We start from the raw sequence: 23,769 nt of genomic DNA, 5'->3' as shown, positions 1-23,769 counted from the left end.
AAACACCAGTAGGTTGCTGTGCCTTAATATAACATCCAACCAGTGCTGAATATCTGGCCAGCAGCTTTACTGTGTCTTTGTTGCTTTTTAGTCGCTAAGTCATGTCCGACTCTTTTGCAACCCCTTGGACTGTAGCCTACCAGGTTCCTCTGTCCATGGATTCTCCAGGTAAGAATATTGGAATGGGTTGTCATTTTCTTCTCCGGGGGATCTTCCCGACCCAGGGATCAAACCCACGTCTCCTGCATTGGCAGGCGAACTCTTTACAATGGAGTCACCAGGGAACCTTAAATTTTCGGTTGAGCACCCTGGAATTTTCTGCTAGGTGATGCAGCTCTAATTTTTATCAAAGCAGGTTTGGTAACAGATGATTCACTTAGTAGGTCAGGTATGTATAAGTGAAAGTGAAAGTCGCTCAGTTGTGTTTGACTCTTTGCGACCCCATGGACTATACAGTCCGTGGAATTCTTCAGGCCAGAATACTGGAGTGAGTAGCCTTTCCCATCTCCAGGGGATCTTCCCAACCCAGGGATCAAACCCAGGTCTCCTGCATTGTAGGCGGATTCTTTACCAGCTGAGCCGCAAGGGAAGCCGAAGAATACTGGAGTGGGTAGCCTATCCCTTCTCCAAGGGATCTCCCCAACCCAGGAATCAAACCGGGGTCTCCTGCATTGCAGGCGGATTCTTTACCAACTGAACTATCAGAAAGATCCACTGGAGATAGGGAAAGGTATGTATACTCTGTAGCTAACTTTGCCAAGATGCATATTTCATAAGGTGAGGCAATATGATGTTATCATTACTTCTTTTATTAACACTTCACTCACTACTTATGGTGAACTGTTCATTTGATATGCTTGAAAGTATAATAATCAGTGACATTTCTAAAATGTATGTACAGCAACCAGGGGCTTAGTAACGCAGGACAACCTGAAGCACATGGTAAGTAAACTGAATGATAGACCAGGCCAGTGTATCTCAGAAATTTCCTAGAGAAATCAAGGAAGGGGCCTTGATTGATTCCTCACTTTGTGGTGGGTAGGATAGGGTAAAACTGCACTAACTCCTTGAGTTTAAAGAAAGAGGGGTCAAGTGACAACTCTTTCATATTAACCTCTGCTGACCCCAGTTCTGCATGGCGAAGTATCAGTAATAGTGTTGGTTTAGATTTTATTCAGGATAATCGAAGAATCTGGAAGTTCAATAAAAAAACAAACAGTGGCCAAAAGCTGATTCCTTCACTCCTGCCATGATATGAACTGAGAGTTAATAATGTGAGATTCTGTGGACGGTTGTAAACTTCACTTCCTTGCTATGCTGCCTGTGCCTAATAGACTGAGCCCTCTGTTTTGTTTGTTGATGTGGATTATTTTTCAAGTCATCTTGGGATGGAGAATTGAATAACAATTTTAAGTGAAGGTGCCTCCTTCAGTGGGAAAGTATCTGAATATATATATTTTTTCAGATATACCTTTTTCAGTAGAGGGAAACACAGTTTGGAAACCTGTATCTTTTTTCTTTTATTTCTCTTCTTGGTTCTTAAAATTTTCTGTTCCCCTTTAAAAAAATTAAGAAAAAATATTTTTAAAGGAGTAGGAACTCCTTTAGTTCAGTTCAGTCTCTCAGTCGTGTCCAACTCTTTGCGACTCCATGTTCTGCAAGCGCGCCAGGCCTCTCTGTCCATCACCAACTCCCGGAGTTTACCCAAACTCATGTCCATTGAGTCGGTGATGCCATCCAACCATCTCATCCTCTGTCGTCCCCTTCTCTTCGCGCCTTCAATCTTTCCCAGCATCAGGGTCTTTTCCAGTGACTCAGTTCTTTGAATCAGGTGGCGAAAGAATTGGAGTTCAGCTTCAACATCAGTCCTTCTAACGAATATTCAGGACTGATTTCCTTTAGGATGGACTGGTTGGATCTCCTTGCAGTCCAAGGGACTCTCAAGAGTCTTCTCCAACACCACAGTTCAAAAGCGTCAATTCCTTGGCGCTCAGCTTTCTTCACAATCCAACTCTCACATCCATACATGACCACTGGAGAAACCATAGCCTTGACTAGACGGACCTTTGTTGGCAAAGTAATGTCTCTGCTTTTGAATATGCCATCTAGGTTGGTCATAACTTACCTTCCTACCAGCAAGCTGGTACCCCTCCAGTACTAGTTCCTAAACAAGTGCTTTATTCACTGTCATTAAACTGGGATCACAGAACATTAACGGGAAGAAGCCTTAGGAGTTAAAGCAATTGACTCCACTCTTGGCTTTCCCGACTGAAAGAACCCCGAGGCCTAGAGAAACTGCAGCGCTTGCCCTCCTGTGGTGTGACTGACACCGAACTGCTTCCTGTCTGTCCCGGTGAGCTCCTGCCGGTTCCTTTTGCACACTGAAAAGAACACGTGCCCTTCTCTCTGTTTTTATGCATCTGTACTTCATTCCCTATCCCCATGTGTAGTATCCCACGGCCAGGATAAAATAAAAAAAAATTGTGGGCATCCCTATCTTCTGAATACTGGGCAAACTCAGTGGACTTTTGTTTACTGTGAGGTTTTTGATCTCAGAGTCTCAGCTGTTAAATGCAGTGTGTTCTGAGGATAGTTTTGCCACCTTAAGCTGGTCCAGCAGTGCCCTCTGAGAACACTGAGATCCCGTGACCCTGTGTAGATCTGTGTGTGTGGGGACTTTACAGAGAAAATACTTTCTTAGCCCGAAGTAGTTTACAATCTCATGGGCTGTCTTGAAGAGAAACTGCTGCGATGTAAATATAAACCTTTCAGCTCTTCCCAGTCTTTGGCAAGTTACTGTTATTCTGCTTACATTTGTTTCAGAATATAGTAATAGTTATAGTATAAATATTAATCTTTAATTTTGTACGATCCTATTCATTAAGTTGTGCTGGGCTGAATATTAATTTGACGCACTAACTGAAAGGTCATAAGGAAATTAATTAGAAAATATTGCTGCAGTATTAAATAATGATTAATTAGAGGCTTTAGTGCCCTCAGGGCATTCTGGCAAGAGGGGGGAATAATCTAAGTGCTTTCTTTGGCCTTGCTACTTATTAGCTTGTTTATCTAGGGTAATTAACCTTTTTGGATAAATTCATTTTTTAAAATGGATACTATGCATTGTTTTGAAAACATAACAATGTGCTAAAAATTATCAATATATTCAGAGGCAATCTAGTTATTTGCAGGCTTACTATTATAGTTATAGCTATGATGTATTGACCTCTCACCATATAGTAGTGCTCCTTGTCCTGGCCAATTCACTAGGATTTCTTTTGGAGAGCACAGAATAAAATATATTATTTGGAAGCGCTTTGAAAACTGCAAAAGGCAAACCCGCAGATTATCCAGATGAATGGAATTGTTAACTTTTTCCTTTCCCTCTGTCCTTCCATTCTCCACTCCCCCAGTCTCTACTTAAAGGGGCAAAATAATCCAGTAGCAAGTGACAGTAGGAATTCGAATGCTTTTATAGTGGAGTATAGTTTTAATCCTCAGTTTTGAGGATTAAAAACCTCCAAGGTGTCCTGTTGCTCTGTCTGAGCCACGGTTTGGATATCTCTGTACACAGAGAGAGCCAGGGGTTTGTGCTGCCTTCTGTTTGCGTCCCTCCTTCCTCGGCATTCACAGCACATGGAAGATACTGTGTTGAGTGACTGGGTGGCCCAGTGTGCTTATCATGAGCTCCAAGATCTTCTATTGTTGCAGCACCCCTCCCTCCAGCCCCCTGTCCTTAGCGCAGTGATTGGTATATAGTTGGAGAAGGCAATGGCACCCCACTCCAGCGTTCTTGCCTGGAGAATCCCATGGACGGGGGAGCCTGGTGGGCTGCAGTCCATGGGGTCACAAAGAGTCGAACACGACTGAGCGACTTCACTTTCACTTTTCACTTTCCTGCATTGGAGAAGGAAATGGCACCCCACTCCAGTGTTCTTGCCTGGAGAATCCCAGGGACGGGGGAGCCTCATGGGCTGCCGTCTATGGGGTTGCACAGAGTTGGACACGACTGAAGCGACTTAGCAGCAGCAGCAGCAGGTATATAGTACCCTCTTAGAATATACATTTGTTGGTTTGACCTGGGGCTTCCAGGTAGGGTGGCGGCTCCTGGATTTACTGCCATCTGACCCTTTTCCCACTTTGTTTGGAGGGGGATCCTTGTTGCCTTTGGGAGTCATGCAGTCTGAGAGCCCTTGTCTAGGCATGCACTGCTGATGCTGCTGGGCCGCCTTCCAGCCGCCCCAGGGCGGCCCCGGTTCCCTTTCAGAGGAGGTCGTGCAGGACATGCTGTGGCTATCAGTTAGTGAGTCATGATGCTGGAACCAGGAGAAACCTTTGTGGGCATTTTAATATTGCCAGACTCCTCATTTTGTTGGAGAAGGGAATGGAAACCTACTCCAGGATTCTTGCCTGGAGAATGCCATGGACAGAGGAGCCTGGCGGGCTACAGTCCATGGGGTCACAAAGAGTCGGACCCAACTCAGCTACTTTCACTCACTCATCATTTTGTAGCCAAAGACTGAAGTGTACTAAAGGCACTGGAGGATGGGCACTGACTTTTCCCTCCTGATTGCTTTAGGGCAAATAATGTTAGTGTCGCTGGGCCCCATGCAACTGTTGCAGTCACTCAGATGAATAAACTCTACCGAGAGGATCTGGGAAAATTAGCACTACTTACCCCACTCCAGTACTCTTGCCTGGAAAATCCCATGGACGGAGGAGCCTGGTGGGCTGCAGTCCGTGGGGTTGCTGAGAGTTGGACATGACTCAGTGACTTCACTTTCACGCATTGGAGAAGGAAATGGCAACCCACTCCAGTGCTCTTGCCTGGAGAATCCCAGGGACAGCGGAGCCTGGTGGGCTGCCGTCTATGGAGTCGCACAGAGTCAGACACGACTGAAGCAACTTAGCAGCAGCAGCAGCACTTGCCTGTAGTCAAGGCTGACTCCTTTGGCAAATTCATTTTGTGTAAATTCCAGAGGTTATCGTGTCATCATTCCAAGATGTTCTTTATAAGCAAGGATGAAAAAGGTGCTTTATGTCTTACTATTTAATAATAAGCCACCAATGCTGAGATAACCAACTGAAATACTTGAGTACTTAATAAAATAATAATCGCTACACTTTGTAGTGTGTCTAGTATATGCTGAGCATGCTGCAAACCCACTACCATCAGAAACAGCTGTTTGGATAGGATGCAACAGTTGTAAAAAGAGCCGTAAATTCCAGGCAGAGCTGAGTGGACTAGGGTACGCCCTGGACAGCCAGTAATGGTTATTATTATTATTTTTTTATCAGAATTGATAAAATCGTGATGTGAGTTGAGGGAAGATGGGTGGGAAGACTTTTAGGAGACTATTACAGTAGGCAAAGGAGTGCTATGGAATACCTGAAGTTGTGACTGTGGGTGAAGGAAGATTCTTGCCTCCACCTTGGAGAGGTTTGGGGCTATCGCAGGCGGCCTCTGCTGCTGAGGGACGATGGAAACGCGGGAGCAGACGAGACTGAAGGATTTTCAGCGAAGGCGTGGGGAAAACCATATGCCTTAAATTTCACACCTCGGGTCCTACTTAAGATATTAGGCCTTAATTTTCAATTCCTTTGATGGATCTGTGTTATATAGTGTTGATTCAGGAAAGTTCGGGTGACTCGGAGAATGACCGAGATGCTTTCTAGGAGTTATTTGCATTTAGAAACCAGATGACTCCCCATTAAGCGGTCTGTACCATCAGAGAAGCCATTGTCTGATCCTGGGGACCCTTCCTATCTTCCCTGTCACCCTGCTCTTTTGAGGACTGAAAGACGTAAGCCTGCTCTTTAGTTGTACATGGCTTCCTCTGCCCAACTGCTTGTCCCAGCCACGTCTCCTATTTTCCATACTAAAGGATACAAAACAGTTGCTTCATTTTCTTCCATCATGAACGAAGGCCTATTGCTCTTTAAAAAGCTGAACATTTTAATATAATTGAATAAAAATTATTCTGTGCTCGATAATTACTTAGAAAGGAAATGAAAATAACATCTTCATGTTAAATATTCAGAATGTTTCAGACCAGTGTGTTTATGTAATTTCTTCCATTTGCCATTCAGTCATAATGGCTTTCTAGATAAAACTGGTGCTGCATTTAGAGTCATTTTCAGGCGGGGCGAGGAGCGCTGCTAATGGGGGAAACTCGGGTCCTGGCTACCATGCAGTAGTGTAGCTGTCAGCAGTTTAATACTACTAAATAATCAGGTGTGCCTGCCGCATTGTTTTTGTACCTCTTGGGTGAGCACTGTTGGGGAAAAATAACGCTCTTCTGATATGTGATGTCTCTTTCCTATGAGACTGACTTTACATGGAAGGATTATCTTCACTGGGCTCCGCCAGCGGCTCAGCGGTAAAAGAATCCACCCACCATGCAGGAGATGCGGGTTTGGTCCCCGGGTCAAGAAAATCCCCTGGAGGAGGGCAAGGCGACCGACTCCAGGATTCTTGCCTGGAGAATCCCATGGACAAAAGAGGCCTGTGGGCTACGGTCCATAGGGTCACAAAGAGCTGGATACGACTGAGGCAGCTGGATACGACGCGTGCCACTTCCTGTTCCAGGGGAGCTTCCTGACCCAGGGGTCCAACCCACATCTCTTGTGTCTCCTGCACTGGCAGGAGGATTCTTGACCATTAGGGCCACCTAGGAAGCCCCTTCTAATAGTAGTCCTAATTATTTCAGACCTGACCACACGTTTTGTAGAGCCCAGAAATTGTTTGACTGTAACAAGATGATGAGTAGATTTATTCTACTGTATTTTCAGAATTTCAGCTCAAAGTGGAGATCAGAGGGCACTAACCACTCCACATTCTAAGGATGTTGCCAGCAGCTCTAAGGGATGAGGTACCTTTCTACCGCCAGGACCCGAAAGCTTCACTTTCCTTTAGACTGCCAGCTAGGTGGACTTCCAGCTGGGGAGTGCAATGCCCACTTCCTCTTCTGATACCTGCAGGCCCTTTCTTTCCCCTGGTTCAGGGAAGGAAGGGCTCACCCTCAACCCCGCCTGCGTCTCAGGGCCAGCACCCACCTCTCCGCCCGCTCCCGGGTCCTCTCCGTATCCTGACAGGGAGTTGGGGCAAGCAGGGTGAGTGAACGTGAGGCCAGCTCCAGCGTTTATCAGCAAGTCTCGAGGAAAGGGAAGCCATGCTCGTTTGCTGGACACACTGTAGGTTGAGCTTCCCCTGTGGCTCAGCAGTAAAGAAATCACCTGTCAGGCAGGCTGTAATGACCCAGCCTTCCCCGGTGGCTCAAACTGTAAAGAGTCTGCCCGCAATGCGGGAGACCCGGGTTCAATGGCTGGCTGGGGAAGATCTCCCAGAGAAGGAAATGGCAAGCCACCCCTAGTATCCTTGCCTGGAGAATCCTACGGGTGGAGAAGCTTGGCGGGCTACAGTGCACGGGTTGCCAAGAGTCAGACACATGACTGAGCGACGGACACACACTGTCATGCAGGAGACACTGGAGACTGGTTCGATCCCTAGGTCGGGAAGATCCCCTGGAGGAGGAGGGACAACCCTCTCCAGTATCCTTGCCTGAAAAATCCCATGGACAGGGAAGCCTGGTGGGCTACAGTCCATCGTGCCGTGAAGAGCTAGACTCGACTGAAGCAGCTGAGCATGTTGTGTAGATGGTAGCTTGTCAGCCTTGTCTGCACATGGAAATTATCCAAGGAGCAACGCCCAGGCTGCACCCTAAACCAGTTAGGTCACATCTCATTGTGCGGGCCACCAGCCTCAGGGGCTTTGAAAGCGCCCCGGGTGATTCTAAGAGCAGTCAGGCTTGAGGACCGCTGCTGGAAAACGTGCAGGGAGGGGCAGAGGGGTGTATGTGAGGGTCTTTTATTCCCCAGGTCTGGGTCTTAGCCAAAATTCCTTGAAAACAGCAAGTATCTCACTCAGTATTTTGTCAAATAAATAAAGATAAAATTAAGGTTGAGGTTTAATCTGTCTCGTTTTGTAGCAGAAGGCTATGTTTGCCTTTAAGTGAAAGGTCACGATTATACTTGGACTTTTTCTGAAGGGTAAAACGTACAGGAAAATGATAAGATTAATATATCTTATTTGCCATCTTGAAAGCTGCATTTTATTGTCACACTGTAAAATGAGTTTTATCCCAGCAAGATAATCTGGCGGAAGCAGTATGATTGGCATGGGGTAATGAGACATCTGAGTCCCCTGGAGACACATACAACAAAGTCTTTTCCAGCAAGCTCACTCTGTTATCCTGTTCTGACTGTGTGTCCTAAGAATTTAGGTGTTTCATTAAGAACGCGTGTGCCTTTTTCTTTGTCCTTTTTTTGGCTGCTTCACGTAGCTTTCAGGGTCTGAGTTCCCTGACCAGGATCAAACTCGGGCTTGAAGTGAACACAGAGTCGTAGCTGCTGAACCTTGAGGGAAATCCCAAGGAAGGCGTGCGCTTGTTAAAGGCACCGCTTCACTGGCTTACTCATTTCTTTCTTTTTCTCACAGCTCAAGAGATGGCTGCCCAGTGCGTCACAAAGGTGGAGCTGAATATTTCCTGTGACAATCTTTTGGATAAAGACATAGGGTCAAAGTCAGATCCTCTATGTGTGTTATTTTTGAATACGAGCGGTCAGCAGTGGTATGAGGTAATATTAAATACTTGCAGCTGAAAAGCCGCCTGAGTTGCTTTTTTGACAATATGAAGAGTTTATTTAAAAAGTTAAAAAATAAAACCATCTCATCTGTTAGTGCAGTTTTTCAGGCAAATTAGTCCTTGATTGTGAAATATTTCATATACATATAGATGCTTCCTTTAGCTATCATGCCAATATTTAGACACATGTAGTATATAAAGATAATAAACAAATACACCTTTGATCTGAAGAAACTTTTTTTGTTTTGGTGGGTTGAATTTAGGTTGAGCGCACAGAAAGGATTAAGAATTGCCTGAACCCCAAATTCTCCAAGACATTTATTATTGATTACTACTTTGAAGTGGTTCAGAAATTGAAATTTGGGATCTATGACATCGATAACAAAACTATCGAGCTGAGCGATGATGACTTCTTAGGAGAATGTGAATGTACCCTTGGACAAGTGAGTACGAATGGTACAGGTGTTTTCTACAGTTGAGCCAAACCATCAGGTGTTTTTGATAAATTCTCTTTAGTTTAATTGTTGGGCTTTCCAGGTGGCACTAGTGGTAAAGAATCTGTCTGGCAATGCAGAGACTTGGGTTTGATCCCTGGCTTGGGAAGATCTCCTGGAGTAGGAAGTGGCAAGCCACTCCGGTATTGTTGCCTGGAAAATCCCATGGACAGAGGAGCTTGGAGGGATACAGTCCATGGGGCCACAAAGAGTCGGACATGACTGAGCAACTGAGCTTATGTTTGCCTTAAACATTATGGAATTTATCTTACTTTTTATGAGGGTAGGGACCATGGTTCTTTTGCAAAGTGTGTATTAGTTCTCATGAGTTAAAGATGTTCCGTTTGCCATTTCAATGAATAGTACCATTACTCTAGCTGCTTGTCTGCTCTTTACAGATTTCAGTACAGTGTTGTTCTTACGTTGAGGTCGTAAATGCTGTCAAGGCGACGGCAACTTCTCTGACGTTCTAACTTGCATGACCGATGCCTCTTGACCCCTTGATAGCCCAGCACAGTCCCTTTTCCTGGCTTGCTCCTCCTTTTGCCTTGGGCATGAACCCAACTCCCCCTCGCAAGCCTTCTCTGACACCCTAGAGTCGTTTGGGTCACCCTGCTGTGCTCACTTGGTGGTCTTCTCCACTCCTTCTACCTAAATGTTTACCATATTTTATTGTAGTCGATTAATTTTATGTCTTTCTAGGATATCACAGGTTGGGTTGGAGCACGGGTGTGTCTGTGGGCTCACCATTGTGCTCCCAGCTCGGTTTGACTTCTAAGGGGAGACAGTGACCGTGTTTATGGGATTTTCGGAGGGAGGAGTTATTTTTTTTCAGTGGGTGATATCTAAGATTTGTCTTTTATGAGTTTATCTTTTAGTCTTGAATTTTTTGGAGATCATTGTATTTCCTATGTCTCAAGGACAACATGGAGCTGGTCAGATTTCTAAAACTTTGATACTTGTATCAAAAAGAAAATTAAAGAAGTACTTATTTTTTGGGAAAAAAATCACAGTATATCTAAAGTTATAGCAAATTTGAGAAACATACCTGTGAGAGTATGTGTGCTAACTGTATTATTTTAATCAAAATGATATCTTATGAGGATTATACATTGAAGTTATGTGTCAGTTGAAAAATTGACAGGAAACCCTTGTTACCTATAGGGGTTTTGTTTCAGCTTAGTGATTTGTATATGTCATGAGGATCTTGCCCTCTTTTTTCTTTACAAGGAAGAATTTGAAGTGGTTGATAAAGAAACTAGTGGTTTGGGGAGATTTTATCCACCAGGATTGGCTCCTTGAAAGTTTTTTTCCATTTGGGTGCAGATGCATTTTGTAATCTCCAAATCTTTAAGGAATGAACTTAATGTTTCCATTTCTAATAACTTTGTATACTTTATTCTCAACCGTCTTTTGAAAACTGTTTAGTTTAAGCATTCACATGTTGAAGTGAAATAGCTCTTTGTATCACTTTCCGGTTTTAACAGATTGTTTCCAGTAAGAAGCTAACCCGACCACTGGTGCTTAAAAATGGCAGACCTGCAGGAAAAGGGAGCATTACGGTAAAATAAGATCCTTTAAAATACAAGTCTTTTGCCTCCTGAGATTTAGCACAAGTGGACAAGCTGAGACTGTGTATATCAGACAGAGATTCTACAGTAGGCGTTATCGTTTGATCCTGAATGTCGCCCTCCACCCTCCCTTGACTTGCCTTAGAGTGATCGCAAATGGAAACTGTGCTGTGCCTAAAAGAAAGTCACACACACCGTGGTAATGCTTGCTTCTTCCTGATGGAAGCATCAATTCCCAGAGTAGGAAGAAATTACTTAATAATGTGAATGGATCAATTTGGCTCTCAGCAAATCAAACATAGGCCCCTCGCATGACAGAAACTTTCCATAGTGGTTTTGATTCCTGAATGATCTTGTAGTATGACGTGGCCATTGAACCGCTCAGTTCTTAACCGTGTTTTGTGTGTGTGCGTGTGCACTTTGCTGTCCGTCCTCTTACCTAAATTTTTCCTTGCTGATTGCTGGACCTGGGCAAGTGAATATATGCATTATCTTATTTTAGATTTCAAATTATATAGTGCCATGCTTTTAAATGTTCTAAATGTTCTAGAGTTGCTGTCCAGGTAGTCACAGCTGTCTGAAGAGACAGCTGTCTTGCTTTAGCTCTGCCTGGGAATGGGAGGCTGAGAGAGTCGTGTTTCAGGATTATTGCAGTTATCAAACACATTTCTCTGAGTAGTTGTTTGCTCTAGTTTAGGTGCCAAAGAATGTCCAGTCTGTTGGGGGTGTTGACTTCTATGTGGGGAACAGAGATCATTGCAAGTAGGTAGCGTTATGGCTTTTGAGGCCATCACAGCCTAGAATTTGTTTTTGACTAGAGTAAGTCTTTCAGTTACCTTGGATGAAAAATATGGAGCTGATATTTGAATGTGTAATGTTCTCTAGGTGTAACTTACCCATGCTTCTCCATCTCTGGAGAGCTCTCACCAGTGCTGTGCAGGGCTTTGATTTTTTCCATCAGAAGAAGGAAGATCCAGTTTCGGCAACAACATTAAAAAGAAAGTTGCATAATGTAAATTAGGCATATTTTGGAAATATATTTATTTCACATGCATAAAGGAAATAATGACAATTCTTTCTTAATAGTACCATTTTGTTACTTATTTTAGACTATACAATGTCAGTGTAGACTTTGTATACTATTAGATAACAGACTAAATCAGTACTTCGTGACTGTATCAGAATCCCCAAAACATTTTCTTTTACTTACCTTGTCTACTCATAGATTTCAGCTGAAGAAATAAAGGATAACAGAATTGTCTTGTTCGAAATGGAAGCAAGAAAACTGGATAATAAGGTAGGTGGGTGATGCAGATTTCAACAAGGATATCATCTTTTTTTCCCCCTCACATTGGTTACTTTTTGAGAAAATAATAATGCAATTAATATTATGAACTCTATCATCTAAACATCATGGAGTATTAGTTCCAAACTCTATTTTCTATATGGATGCATATTTAAGCAGAAGATATTTCTCTTTACCTCTTTCCCCTGGATGTAACCAAAGAGTTTGTATAGCTTAAAAGAAGAGTTAATACAAACATTAACGTTATTGTAAGAGATATTTTAGAGTGTATTTGAATTACTTAAAGAAAAAAGCTAAAATTCCATGCTTTATTGATTAGATTTTCCTCTTTGGGGCTTCTCAGGTGGCGCTAGTGGTAAAGAACCTGCCTGCCAGTGCAGGAGACATAAGAGTCATGGGTTCGATCCTTGGGTCTGGAAGATTCCCCTGGAAGAGGGCTTGGCAATCCACTCCAGTATTTCTTGCCTGGAGAATTCCCATGGACAGAGGAGCCTGGCAGGCTTCAGTCCATAGAGTCTCAAAGAATTGGACTGACTGAAGCACAGATATTGAATCAAAATTCAGCAAAGCCTTTTCTTTTGGAGAAGAGAAAGGCTACTCAATCCGGGTATTCTGGCCTGGAGAATTCCATGGACTGCATGGTCCACGGGGTCGCAAAGAGTTGGACATGACTGAGCAACTTTCACTTTCACTTTCCTCTCTGCATTCAAAATTTAGGATGAATACTAATAAGAACACTTAAGTGTAGTGTATACCTTGGATTGGAATAATTCTTTGAGTGACTTTTGTATGTAATTCTATAATGCAATCAATATTCTTCATCATTTTCATCTACCTTACAATGCAGTTTGCAAATATCTTAGACCAGCCAGATATCCTTAGACCTAGCTAGTTATTTTTTAAAAAATATTTTGGAAAAATGTAAACATACACAAAAATAGATATAGAAATATCTATCTAAAATATCTAAAAAATCTATCAAAAATATAGTATTTCTAAAAAATTCCATGTTCCCACCACCTATCTTTAAAAATGTTACAACTCCTGTCCAATTTTATCTCATCCCTACCCTGTCTACTTTCTCTCCTCCCAGACAGTGTATCATTGCATCCGTAAATGTAGATGTATCTCTAAAGACTTTTAAAATAATACAGTTACTTAATGTGTCTCTTATATTTTTTTAACCTTTACGTTCTCCCCTTCCCTTTACTTCCCTTTCTGTCTCTATTGCTCTCTTGTTTCCTCTCTCTCCCTCTGTCCTATCCATCCATCCATGGATTTATTCAATAAACTGACTCCTTTGTCCTATAGAAGTTTTCACACACAGTATACGCTAGTTAAATCCCTGTGATGTCATGTAATATGTTTGTTTCTCCATATTTTATTTCCTGATTTCTATCAGCTGAAATTGAATCTAGAGGTATGATCTCGTGGCATTTTGAATTGGTATGAGTTTCATAGGTGGTGACACTAATTCCATCAAGAGGCTCACATTGTCAAGTTCTGTTTTTTGGGGTATTAGTGACCATTGATGATAACTACCTAGATATACTATTTTATTAAGAGCCTTCCTGCTGCTGCTGCTAAGTCACTTCAGTCATGTCCGACTCTGTGCGACCCCATAGACGGCAGCCCACCAGGCTCCCCCGTCCCTGGGATTCTCCAGGCAAGAACACTGGAGTGGGTTGCTATTTCCTTCTCCAATGCATGAAAGTGAAAAGTGAAAGTGAAGTCGCTCAGTCGTATCCGACTCTTAGCGACCCCATGGACTGCAGCCCACCAGGCTCCTCCGTCCATGGGATTTTCCAGGCAAGGGTACTGGAGTGGGGTGCCATTGCCTTCTCTGATTAAGGGCCTTAAAATATTGTTATTCTCATGCTATCATTGCTGCTTCTTTTATTACCGAGAATACTTCTCTAGAGAGAAGTATCTTTCTTCACATTAGGCATTTATTTATTCCAAGATAGTTTGTCCAGAAAAGGCAAGCTGAAGTGTTTGATTTTTTTTTTTATATTTACTATTTTTTAGAAGAATAAATTTCTGTAAACTTGACTTTTACAGAAGAGCTTAAATTTTTTTTTTTTTTTTTTTAGTATTTCCAGGAACTCTATTAATCTTATTGATGCTTAAAGTATCCCAAGTTTGACCTATGGGAGGGAACCTATTTAAGTTTGTTCCTGAGCCATTTGGCACAGTCTCAGAAGTCTTTGGCTAGCTTCTTGCTTTGTGGCATGACAGATGTTCCATGCTTATTTTATCTAATTTCTGCCCCAGATTGGCAGGTTAAAGGGAGCCTTTCTATGGTGAGTCCACGATGTGGTACTAAGGGGTGCTTAATGTTTATTGATTGCTGTTGCTCATTCTTTCTAGGACTTTTCAGTAGATAGCTATAGGAAAGTCTTTTCTTTTTTAAGGAAAACTAAATCGTAAACTTGTATAACAAATTCCAATTCAAATGTAAAATTACAAGGCTGTTATTTCTTTAATTCTGTAGTTGCACCTCTTTTTACGTATGTCAAATGTTGATTCATAAGGAAACTAACATAACTGCTTATGTTTTGCCCTATATAATATCTAACAGTTTAAAAATACAAATATACATGTTACAGCAAAAATATTTTTACTGACAATAGCTTGAACTTTCTTTGAAGTGTTTTTTTGCCTTTAGGGTTATATATTCCACTTGAATTATACGAATTTAGTTCCTGGGTTTTAAAGGAATAATTGTTCTCTGAGTGGTTATGCTGTAACATTAACACATAATCAGATTTTGCTTTTGATATTTAGAGATTGCTTTAAATTTTTTTTGGTTTAATTTTGCTTTATAGTCACGTATAAGATGGTTCCAAAGCTAACAGAAAACAAGGTATATTCAAGAAATTTAGCTTCTTTCCCTGTCCACGCTGCAGTTTTTTCTCTTGCTGTATTTTATTCATTTGTAAAACTTACATTTAATGGCTTAATCCTTCATTTTCCAAAAAACTAAGGGGTTTTTTTGGTGTCTATGTACACGTGTGTCTCTGTGTGTCTCTCTGTGTGTATATAAATGTACAAATAGATAGATATGGATGTATATGTCATATAGGTAGATATGAGTGTGCACGCCTGTGTGTGTGTATATATTTACATTTCCATACCCTAGCCCAGCCCCAGTCTTTGATTAAGTGAAGCATGATATATTAATATCACGCATGCATTTCTCTGCCTTGCTCTTTTGACTTAACTCATCCTGGAGGTCAGAGTCAGGGACTTCTACTTCTTATTTTAGCTCTTCTGTTGACAGCTTCATGAACTGTCAAGCAGGGTCTGTTTTTTGACCTTCAATATGGTAGTAATGATATTCTCCCTTTCTCAAAAGATTATCTCCAAGATAAAAAAGACAGAGGATGTTCATGTGCTTTTGGGAAAGTTAGCTTCTCTGGGTATAATATTGTTCCTAGTTTTATAAAATGGAGCATAGAGAGGCTTATTACATTGCTTAAATTCTTCTTAGAGAGAAGGTTAAATTTTAAAAGTTCTGTGTAGTCTTTGTGTTTTTATTTTTGACTATGAGGGATGTGTTCCTTTCCTAACATTAAAGTATGCCGAGGAGGGAAATAATATCTTAGTTCTTAATTTAATATTGAAGTAAATTCAGTACTGAAACAAATCTTCAGTTTAGGAACATATGTGCATGCATTCCTGTGGGCTTAACAGATGTCCTTTCACTTTCACAAATAATAAGTAATATATGCTAAGGCAGATAGAAGTTTCAAAATGAAGATAAATAAAAATGAGAAGGTAAAGTCATCCACAATCTTACTATCTGAGTTTTACCTTTGTACATCTTTCCAGAATTTTATGTCCCTGTGGAAGAGCATCTGTGTGTGTATGTGGGTAAGATGGCGCTAAGGAGACGTTTGGACACTCACTGTGCTCGCGCGTTGCACAGGAGAGCTGTGCCTGGTGAATCACAGAGGAAAGAGAGCACATCTTGTGCCCTCCCAGCACTTCTGTTGTGCGCTTCACGTGTCTCCTTGTCTGTGCTCCCTTGCGTTTGTGCAAAGAAACGTGTGGGATTGCCAAACGGGTATTGGACATAGCAGGGTAAGATGTGAAATCAAGGCTCAGATCCATCAGTTCATTAGCTGTGTGATTTTGGCGAAGTCTTTAACTCCTCTGAATCCAGTTTGTCCTGCCTCTCGTGGAGCTAGTACGACTACTGTACGGGATCATTTAGATAAAATTACTTAGTGCTGTGTGAATGAGTGAATGATACTAATAATGAAAATAAGCTAAAAGCGTCCTGGGTTGATAATGGGTTCTGTTGATCACTGTATTCTAAAGCCATCATGTGTTTTGAGATGTAAGGGTGTAAGGATAATGAGCATTTATCAGGAATGCCTTAAAAGTTCTCCTCGTAGACTTTAGCAGGTTTATGTTTGTGAGGAATGTATTGGGATTTGTATTTATTGCTGTATTGTACTATCTCTCTCTATATATGTCTATCTGTTTATATGTCTATCTGTTTATATGTTTATAGAATTAAACTTCAGGTACTAAAGACATGTAACATGTATAAAGTGTGGTTTCGCATGTTTTAGGAGGAGAATAATTGCTTTGCTTTTTATTTTAATGTAGGATCTATTTGGAAAGTCAGATCCTTACCTAGAATTCCACAAGCAGACATCTGATGGAAACTGGCTAATGGTTCATCGAACGGAGGTGAATATCTGAGTTTGAAAAGTAGGGTTGAAGTTTCCTTTGGAATTGTGATAATCTGAATTTTAAAAGTTTATGTACTTATAAAAGTATCCATCTAAATTCAGACGTATATAACTGCCAGAGACACAAGGCCAGCATGCTCGTTTCTTTTTTTTTTAATGAGAAGGTGCTGCTATGCTTAGTTGTTTTTTTCAATTACTTACTTTTGGCTCAGCTGGCTCTTTGCTGCTGCCCCCGGGCTTTCCGCGGTTGCAGTGAGTGGGCTCTGCTCTCTAGTGTGGAGCCCGGGCTTCTCATACTGCTGGCTTCTCCTGTGGGCTGAGGGCTCCAGGCGTGCGGTTCAGCGGTCACGGCACCCATGGGCTTAGTTGCCCCAAGGCCTGTGGGGTGCTGCAGGAACTGAACCTGTGTCTCCCGCTCTGGCGGGTGGGTTCTTCACCTCTGGGCCCCAGGGAAGTCCCTCCGCCTTATTTCCAAAATCCTGTAAAGGACACTGAAATGTATGCCAGTGTATCCTTCCCTAGATCTACCAGATGGCCACACCAGCGCACGGGAGTGTGCTCTCTCTTGTTCACGCCCTCGTCCATGACCTTTTGCCAAACTATCCTAATGTAGGCAACAGACATCGTGGCTCTTCACCTTTAACTGCTACAGGTATTTCTCAAGAACGAAGGCATTTCTCTACACCTCCATAACTGAGAGAGTTAGCGCTGATTTAGTAACGTGATTTACTATCCCGTTCATCTTCAGATCCTCCCAATTTCCCCAAACACGTTTTTTATGTGTTTTGTATTGTTTAATGCAGGGTCCGTTCCAAGTTCACATTTTGCATTTGGCTATTATGTTCCCTAGGTGACTCAGTGGTAAAGAACCCTCCTGCCAGCGCAGGAGACATGGCTTCGATCTCTGGGTTGGGAAGATCCCCTGGAGAAGGAAATGGCAACCCGCTCCTGTATTGCCTGGGAAATCGCATAGACAGAGGTGGACTGGCTATGGTCCATGGGGTCACAAAAGAGTTGGACACAGCTTAGTGACTAAACAACAACAAATTAGTCTTTAAGCACTAACTTATTTTATGTGAAATTGTGTTGTCAGTTGACCTTGTACTTACCCTATCCCATCTGGAATGAGCTATTTGTCTTAGGAAGCCTGATTTTTCCTTTAAGAGGGTAGGATTTGCACAGCAGGGTATGAGTGCTCATTACTGCTGAGCACTTCTAGACCTTTTCAGTGGAAATGAGAAATACGTTTGTGTATATATGTTTATATATTACACATTAAAAAAACCTAAAATCATGAATTTATACCATTTTTCTCATTATCAAATATAGCAAGATCCTTTCCCAACCTTTCTTATTCCATATTTGAATCTTGTGTCCTGCAGTGAAAACTCTGGTTTCCAACAAAACCAATAATCTTCTGAAATTTTTAAGTGCATCTTGTAATGGTTGGATGTATTTCCCAGTTTTTTTTCTTTCTCAGAATGTACCTTGACTAGACAGTCCCTCACATTCTTCATATAACAGGTGTATAATATGGTCCTAGCTAGATTTTCACTGACGAAGTTGGGTGGGTGAAGAGGTGAAGAATGAACGGTGCAGTTGGTAGGAACCTGGGAAAGGCAAGAGCAGAACATTAACGATGAATGGAATGTTTTTCTAACTGGTTTTTATTATTATTATTATTTAATAGGTTGTTAAAAACAACTTGAATCCTGTTTGGAAGCCTTTTAAGATCTCTCTTAACTCTTTGTGCTATGGAGATATGGATAAAACTATTAAGGTAATTTGAAATTATATATATATTATGTACACACAATCACACTCACTGCTTTTATAAATTAGTTCATTGGCTAGTACTTAAAGAAAGTAAATGATGTAAGTTTGAATTTTATTTATATTTAGGAATGCTAAAATAGAAATGTTTCTGATAAGCAGTCAGTCTAAAGGAGCAGAGCCATTTTAGTGATCTGTTGACCTGTTGAATGCTTAATCAAACATTGTGGGTTTTATTTTATTCTTCATTTTTAAAAATAAAATATTTAAGTCTTCCCTACTTTTTAATAAGAGTCTTCTGCTCTGTGAATAGAAACAGTTAACTGCACTCTTTGGCTTTGGTGTGTCCCTTGCAATAAAAATAGGTATTACTTTAACTGAGAACCCAGAGCTTCCTTCTGCCTTCAGCGCAGAGCGCAATAGTGGTGACATTTCCCGTCACTGATTTTCAGTTCAGTTCAGTCGCTCAGTCATGTCTGACTCTTTGCGACCCATGGACTGCAGCATGCCAGGCCTCCCTGTCCATCACCAGCTCCCGGAGCTCAGAGGAAGGTATAATTTATTATTTATATTATACTATATTATATTTATATTATATTATTTATATTTATTTGGATGGCTTTAGTTGTAGAGTTTTTAAAGGAAGGCAAAGTAGATGCAGGGAGCTGCAGCAGATAGCTAAGAATTTTTTAAATGTTTTCACGTATAGCCAATATAGATGTATTATTTTAAAGACACTTTTATATTAGTCACTTCTTTACGTAAGATTCCCTATAGGAGCCTTTTCATGTATTGCAGAGGTCAGCAAACTGGGGTGAGTTTTTTGTTTTTTTTTTTTTTTCTTTTGATAATTAGCATAGTGAAAGCAGGCACAGTGATGAAGGGATCTGAGTCAAACCACAGTCCAAGACTTGACTTAGACCTTTAACCAGCTAAGGGATCTTAAACAGGTTTTCCAACTTCCTTACTTAACTTCCTTACTTATATAATGGAGAACATAATGTCTACATAGCAAAATAAAATCAGGAATAAATTAATGTATGTGAAAAGTTTCATAAACTGTTAAACACAGTAGAGATGCTATTATTATTGAAAACCATTTCATTTCTTAGATCCATAAATTTTTTCCTCATTTTTCAGAGAATTTTAAAGATCAATATGATTTGTGTGATATTTCAAACAGCAGTGAAAATTTTGGTACAAAATAAATAGAAAAGTAGCCTTGCACATTACTTTGGTCAACTAGAAAAAATGCACAGCGTGAGAGTTTTGAGTCAAGTTTTATTGGGGATAATCTGAGGGCTGCAGAGACAGCACCTCGGAGAGCTCTGAGAAACTGTTCCAGAGAGGCAGGGGAAAGGTCAGTGTTTATGTGATTTTGGTAAAGGGGGGAATACATGCAACCAAGCACAGGTTTTCCCTGAAGGTTTCTACGAGTCTTGTGAAGCTTCTGCTGGTCATGAGAAACCATCGTGACCGTGAAGGATTTTAGTGCTTTTCTAGATATGCGGAAATGCAAGAATTGGCTTCATAAAATCAGCTCCTGCGAATATTTAACTGTCTGAAGACCTGTCCTGCCAGTTTTTCCCTGAACGTAGAGTGCCTCACTTCTGCTCTCCACCCTGAACTCCTTCAGGGGCCACTGAAGGTCCGCAGCTGCAGCGTCACTTGATTTAACCCCTGTAGAGGTGATGGCAAGCCCCCATGGAGCGGGCCAATCTGTAGTTGACACTTTTTACTGTTATATTAAATCTAGACCTTTTGCTTTTCACATTAAAAGTAATAAGGCTTCATTAGATCTAAGAAGTAAGAAAGGCTAGGAAAAAAATGCTTAAACTCTGTTTGATTGTTTGTAATAATATATTAACAATGAAACAATATTTCTTAAACTTCTTTTTTTTGTGCACAGTGTCATGCTCACAGGGCTATTTTGTTATAGTAAGTAAACCGATTTTTTGAGCTTTCTGTGATGAATGTCTTCATTCTTGAAAGATTCTCCACTTGTTTTCACTATACGCCAATTGGTTCGCCACCCCATCTCTGTCTTTCTTTCTTGAGTTCTGTATTTCTTTGCAGTCATCAGAGAGTCATCCATCACTGATTCTCTTGGTGTTTGGAAATTGCTTAGAGGTGTAGTAAAGAGTTATAGAGCAGAGAATAGAGTCGGAATCATTGGTAATTTCTTTGCTGCAGTGTGAATGTCCCAGTGTTGCCATTCTAGCATGGATTATTATTTTCATAAAATTGTGCGAATAAGAAAAATAACCATGCATGTCTAAACTGAGAATGCATTAGTGAATGTAGTATTGTGTGACGTGTGCAGTCTTTTGCATATATACATATGCAATATGTATATATGTGTACATTTCAGGTTCACAGACTACTGAAGCTGTTGTTTAAAACAGCTAATAGTACTGGTTTTCGAATTTTTGAGAAGGGAAATTAAATGACATAAATCGTTACGCCTTTTGCCTCAAACTGTATCTGAACACATGTCAGCATAATAAATGTCACATTTTCCTTTAACATCTAACATTTGTCTTTAATGGGACAACAGTGAACTTTTCTTACAAGTTTATTATAGTGAGTTATCAGGAATTACATTTTAAAAATGTTTTTGCATTCCCAGAAGTTTTGGACAGTCTAAACATGAACTGTTTTAGCTCTTCCGTAAGTTTTGTTTGAATAAAATCTTGGTCTTATCAAAGCCTGATCTTGTTGTCTTTAGGTATAAATTGGAGTTGCCTGAATGCAAATCTAAAATGCAGTGTTCTGTTTTCTGTAATTTAAAAAAAAACCTCTTAAAAATGAAATTATTAAAATATTATTTTAACTTTAATTTTAATTCCTCTAGAAAATTATTGATGTCATTCATTTTCTGTCAGATAAAGGGCTTTCGGTTTAAAAATTGAGTATGAAAAAATAAAAATGAGTATCAGATATATAGATCAAGAGTTACTGACTGAAGTGCTGGAAACAAATAAAAGCACTTACTGTTACTCAGAATTGCCATTCTAGATCTAGCTTGTTTTCATTTATTGACTGTTTGATTTTTAGTCTTGAAAAATAATGAAAATATATGGAGTGAAAGACTTCCTGTTTTGATAAGCACTCAACTCACTTTTCATAGAACTGAGGAAAAAAAATCACTTTGCTTGGTGAATATATATAAATCCTGAGTGTTTTAGCTTGATGATTAATATAACTTGGTAAAGGATTATAGCATAGGGCAAATGCAAATTACTTTTCAATTATAGGCCTTTTATCTTAAATCATAGGCTCTAGAAGTATTCAAAAGTTTCCTTGGCACAGATTTACTTTGTCGGTTACCACGCAAGATAGGTCCTTTTCTAAGACCATTAAATTCTTCTGTCTGCCTGGCATCCTCAGCAGATGCTGTGTGCAGCGCATGTAATGGATGTTTGCAGGAAGAAATGTTTGTAATTATAAAGCAGTGTAAAAGCTTAAGTTCTTTATGATCACACTGAACACTTCCGCTTGCTAAGAGTTCACACCATGTTAATTTTCTCACTGCAATGATTATTCTGATATTCTTGTGAATATTTACACTTTGACAGCATCTGCCAACATGGAAATCAGATACTCTCAGCTCTATTCCATGTGTTTTAAGAAATAGTGAACATTTAATGGAAGCCATAGCTCAGACTGGACTTGGCCTTGTCTTATATGGAAACAGCATTGTGATGACCCAGTGTAGACACTTCCTCAGTGGGCTAAATACTGTTTTCCTGGAATTTTCCTTTTCATTGTGGGAGTTGTGATCCTCAGACTGATGCAAATCCAACTTCATTGAATCTAATTCCTAAAAGAAGCCAAGCCTCACCAGATTTCAGCTAATGAAATACATTTTCCATAGTTATAAATCATCTAGAATTTAATTATATGATTTTTAGCTGCTTAGAATACTGACTTCCTTTCTTCCTTCAGATAGATAATGGCTTTTAGCCACTGTAAAATAGCAAAGTGAAAAGTGGATGAGAGAGAAGGTCTAATTCCATTTCGATTTTATTAGAACTTGTAAAGGGCATATACGAGAACTGGAAACTGCTCAACATGGAATTTCAACAGTATGTGTGTTTTTCATGTGCCTGCAATCTGTCTTAGAATCTTATCCCAAGAATAGCCAGGGCTTGAAAGGGTTTCAGTATTATTCCTCTAGAAACTTGGTTCCTACTTCTCCAAGTAGGACTGTGTATTAAACATTTTCACTTATTTTAATTAAAAGTGCGCTTCTTGGCAAGTCCCATTTATTGCAACCAATTCTTTTAAACAAAGTGATTTTTATATATTTTTATTATGCTTCCTTATAGGTAGAGTGTTATGATTATGACAATGATGGGTCACATGATCTCATTGGAACATTTCAAACCACAATGACAAAACTGAAAGAAGCCTCCAGAAACTCACCTGTAAGTTGCACCTTTGTTATTTGCATATACCTTATATTTGGCCCTGTATTTGTTGCTTCATTTTTTCCTCTTGAAATAGCAAATAGCTTTCCTTGCTTTTACTCTATAATATGTAATATTCTGAAATCTGTGAATTTTGTTTAAGTAGTCAGATGATTCAAAATTCTTACTTAGGGTGAATTTACATTTATGTTTAGAAGTTTGGTTTCCTTTCACTATGGACAAATATATGTGGTTTGATTGAAAAGCCTTCGTTTTAAAGATCTTGGCACTTCATTGGCCACAATAATTAATATCTACATGAGACAAATACCAAGGCTTAAATTGTGGACATTTATTCTCCTTTTGGATCCTTTAGAAATTGGCTTTTACCTTCTGTCCCTCTTTGACGTGTCCTTGCCCAAAGGAAGGATAAAAGCATAGTTATACTACTTCAAATTATGTAGTATTAAGTTGCCAGCTAATGGACTGATTTTGTTAGGATCGTTTGTTTGCCTTAATTACATTCAGTTTGTTAGTTAGTATTCCCACATATTTCTGAGATTGCTTCTGAAACTTTCCTGTCTCTGTGGCAAAGTGCCTAAAAACTATTCCAGAGTGTTTTTTATATAAAACTTATAAACTGCTTCCCTCTTCCTTAACTTTCTAGTTTGAATGAAATAAGTTAATTCTCTTTTTAGCTTACCTAGAATATGCTCTTATATAGCATTTGCTTTTGAAAATCCAAACGTGAAGTTTAAAAGGTAAGAGATTATGGTCAGAATGGAAGGTCTTTTTTTTACCAAGTTATGTAAGTGAAGTGACCCAAAAGAAGATACTGATAGTTTTAGATCAAAACTTAAAT

The 23,769-nt window shown here is 40.3% G+C and overlaps 1 protein-coding gene across 1 annotated transcript in view; it reads left to right on the top strand.

The window, feature by feature from the left end:
• CPNE3 (copine 3) overlaps positions 1–23,769 on the top strand; it is a 49,405-nt gene that overhangs the window by 5,274 nt on the left and 20,362 nt on the right. Inside the window, exons 2-8 of the mRNA XM_027973243.3 lie at positions 8,498–8,637; positions 8,909–9,088; positions 10,627–10,701; positions 11,936–12,007; positions 16,637–16,720; positions 18,413–18,502; positions 22,827–22,925. Coding sequence (XP_027829044.1) covers positions 8,506–8,637; positions 8,909–9,088; positions 10,627–10,701; positions 11,936–12,007; positions 16,637–16,720; positions 18,413–18,502; positions 22,827–22,925 — 732 coding nt within the window. The 5' untranslated portion in view covers positions 8,498–8,505. The remainder of the gene's footprint in view (positions 1–8,497; positions 8,638–8,908; positions 9,089–10,626; positions 10,702–11,935; positions 12,008–16,636; positions 16,721–18,412; positions 18,503–22,826; positions 22,926–23,769) is intronic.

This window comes from Ovis aries, chromosome 9 (assembly GCF_016772045.2).
Source record: "Ovis aries strain OAR_USU_Benz2616 breed Rambouillet chromosome 9, ARS-UI_Ramb_v3.0, whole genome shotgun sequence".
NCBI classification, from domain to species: Eukaryota; Metazoa; Chordata; class Mammalia; order Artiodactyla; family Bovidae; genus Ovis; species Ovis aries.
The sequence above is the reverse complement of the archived record's forward strand: the minus strand, read 5'-3'. Positions and strand labels throughout refer to the sequence as shown.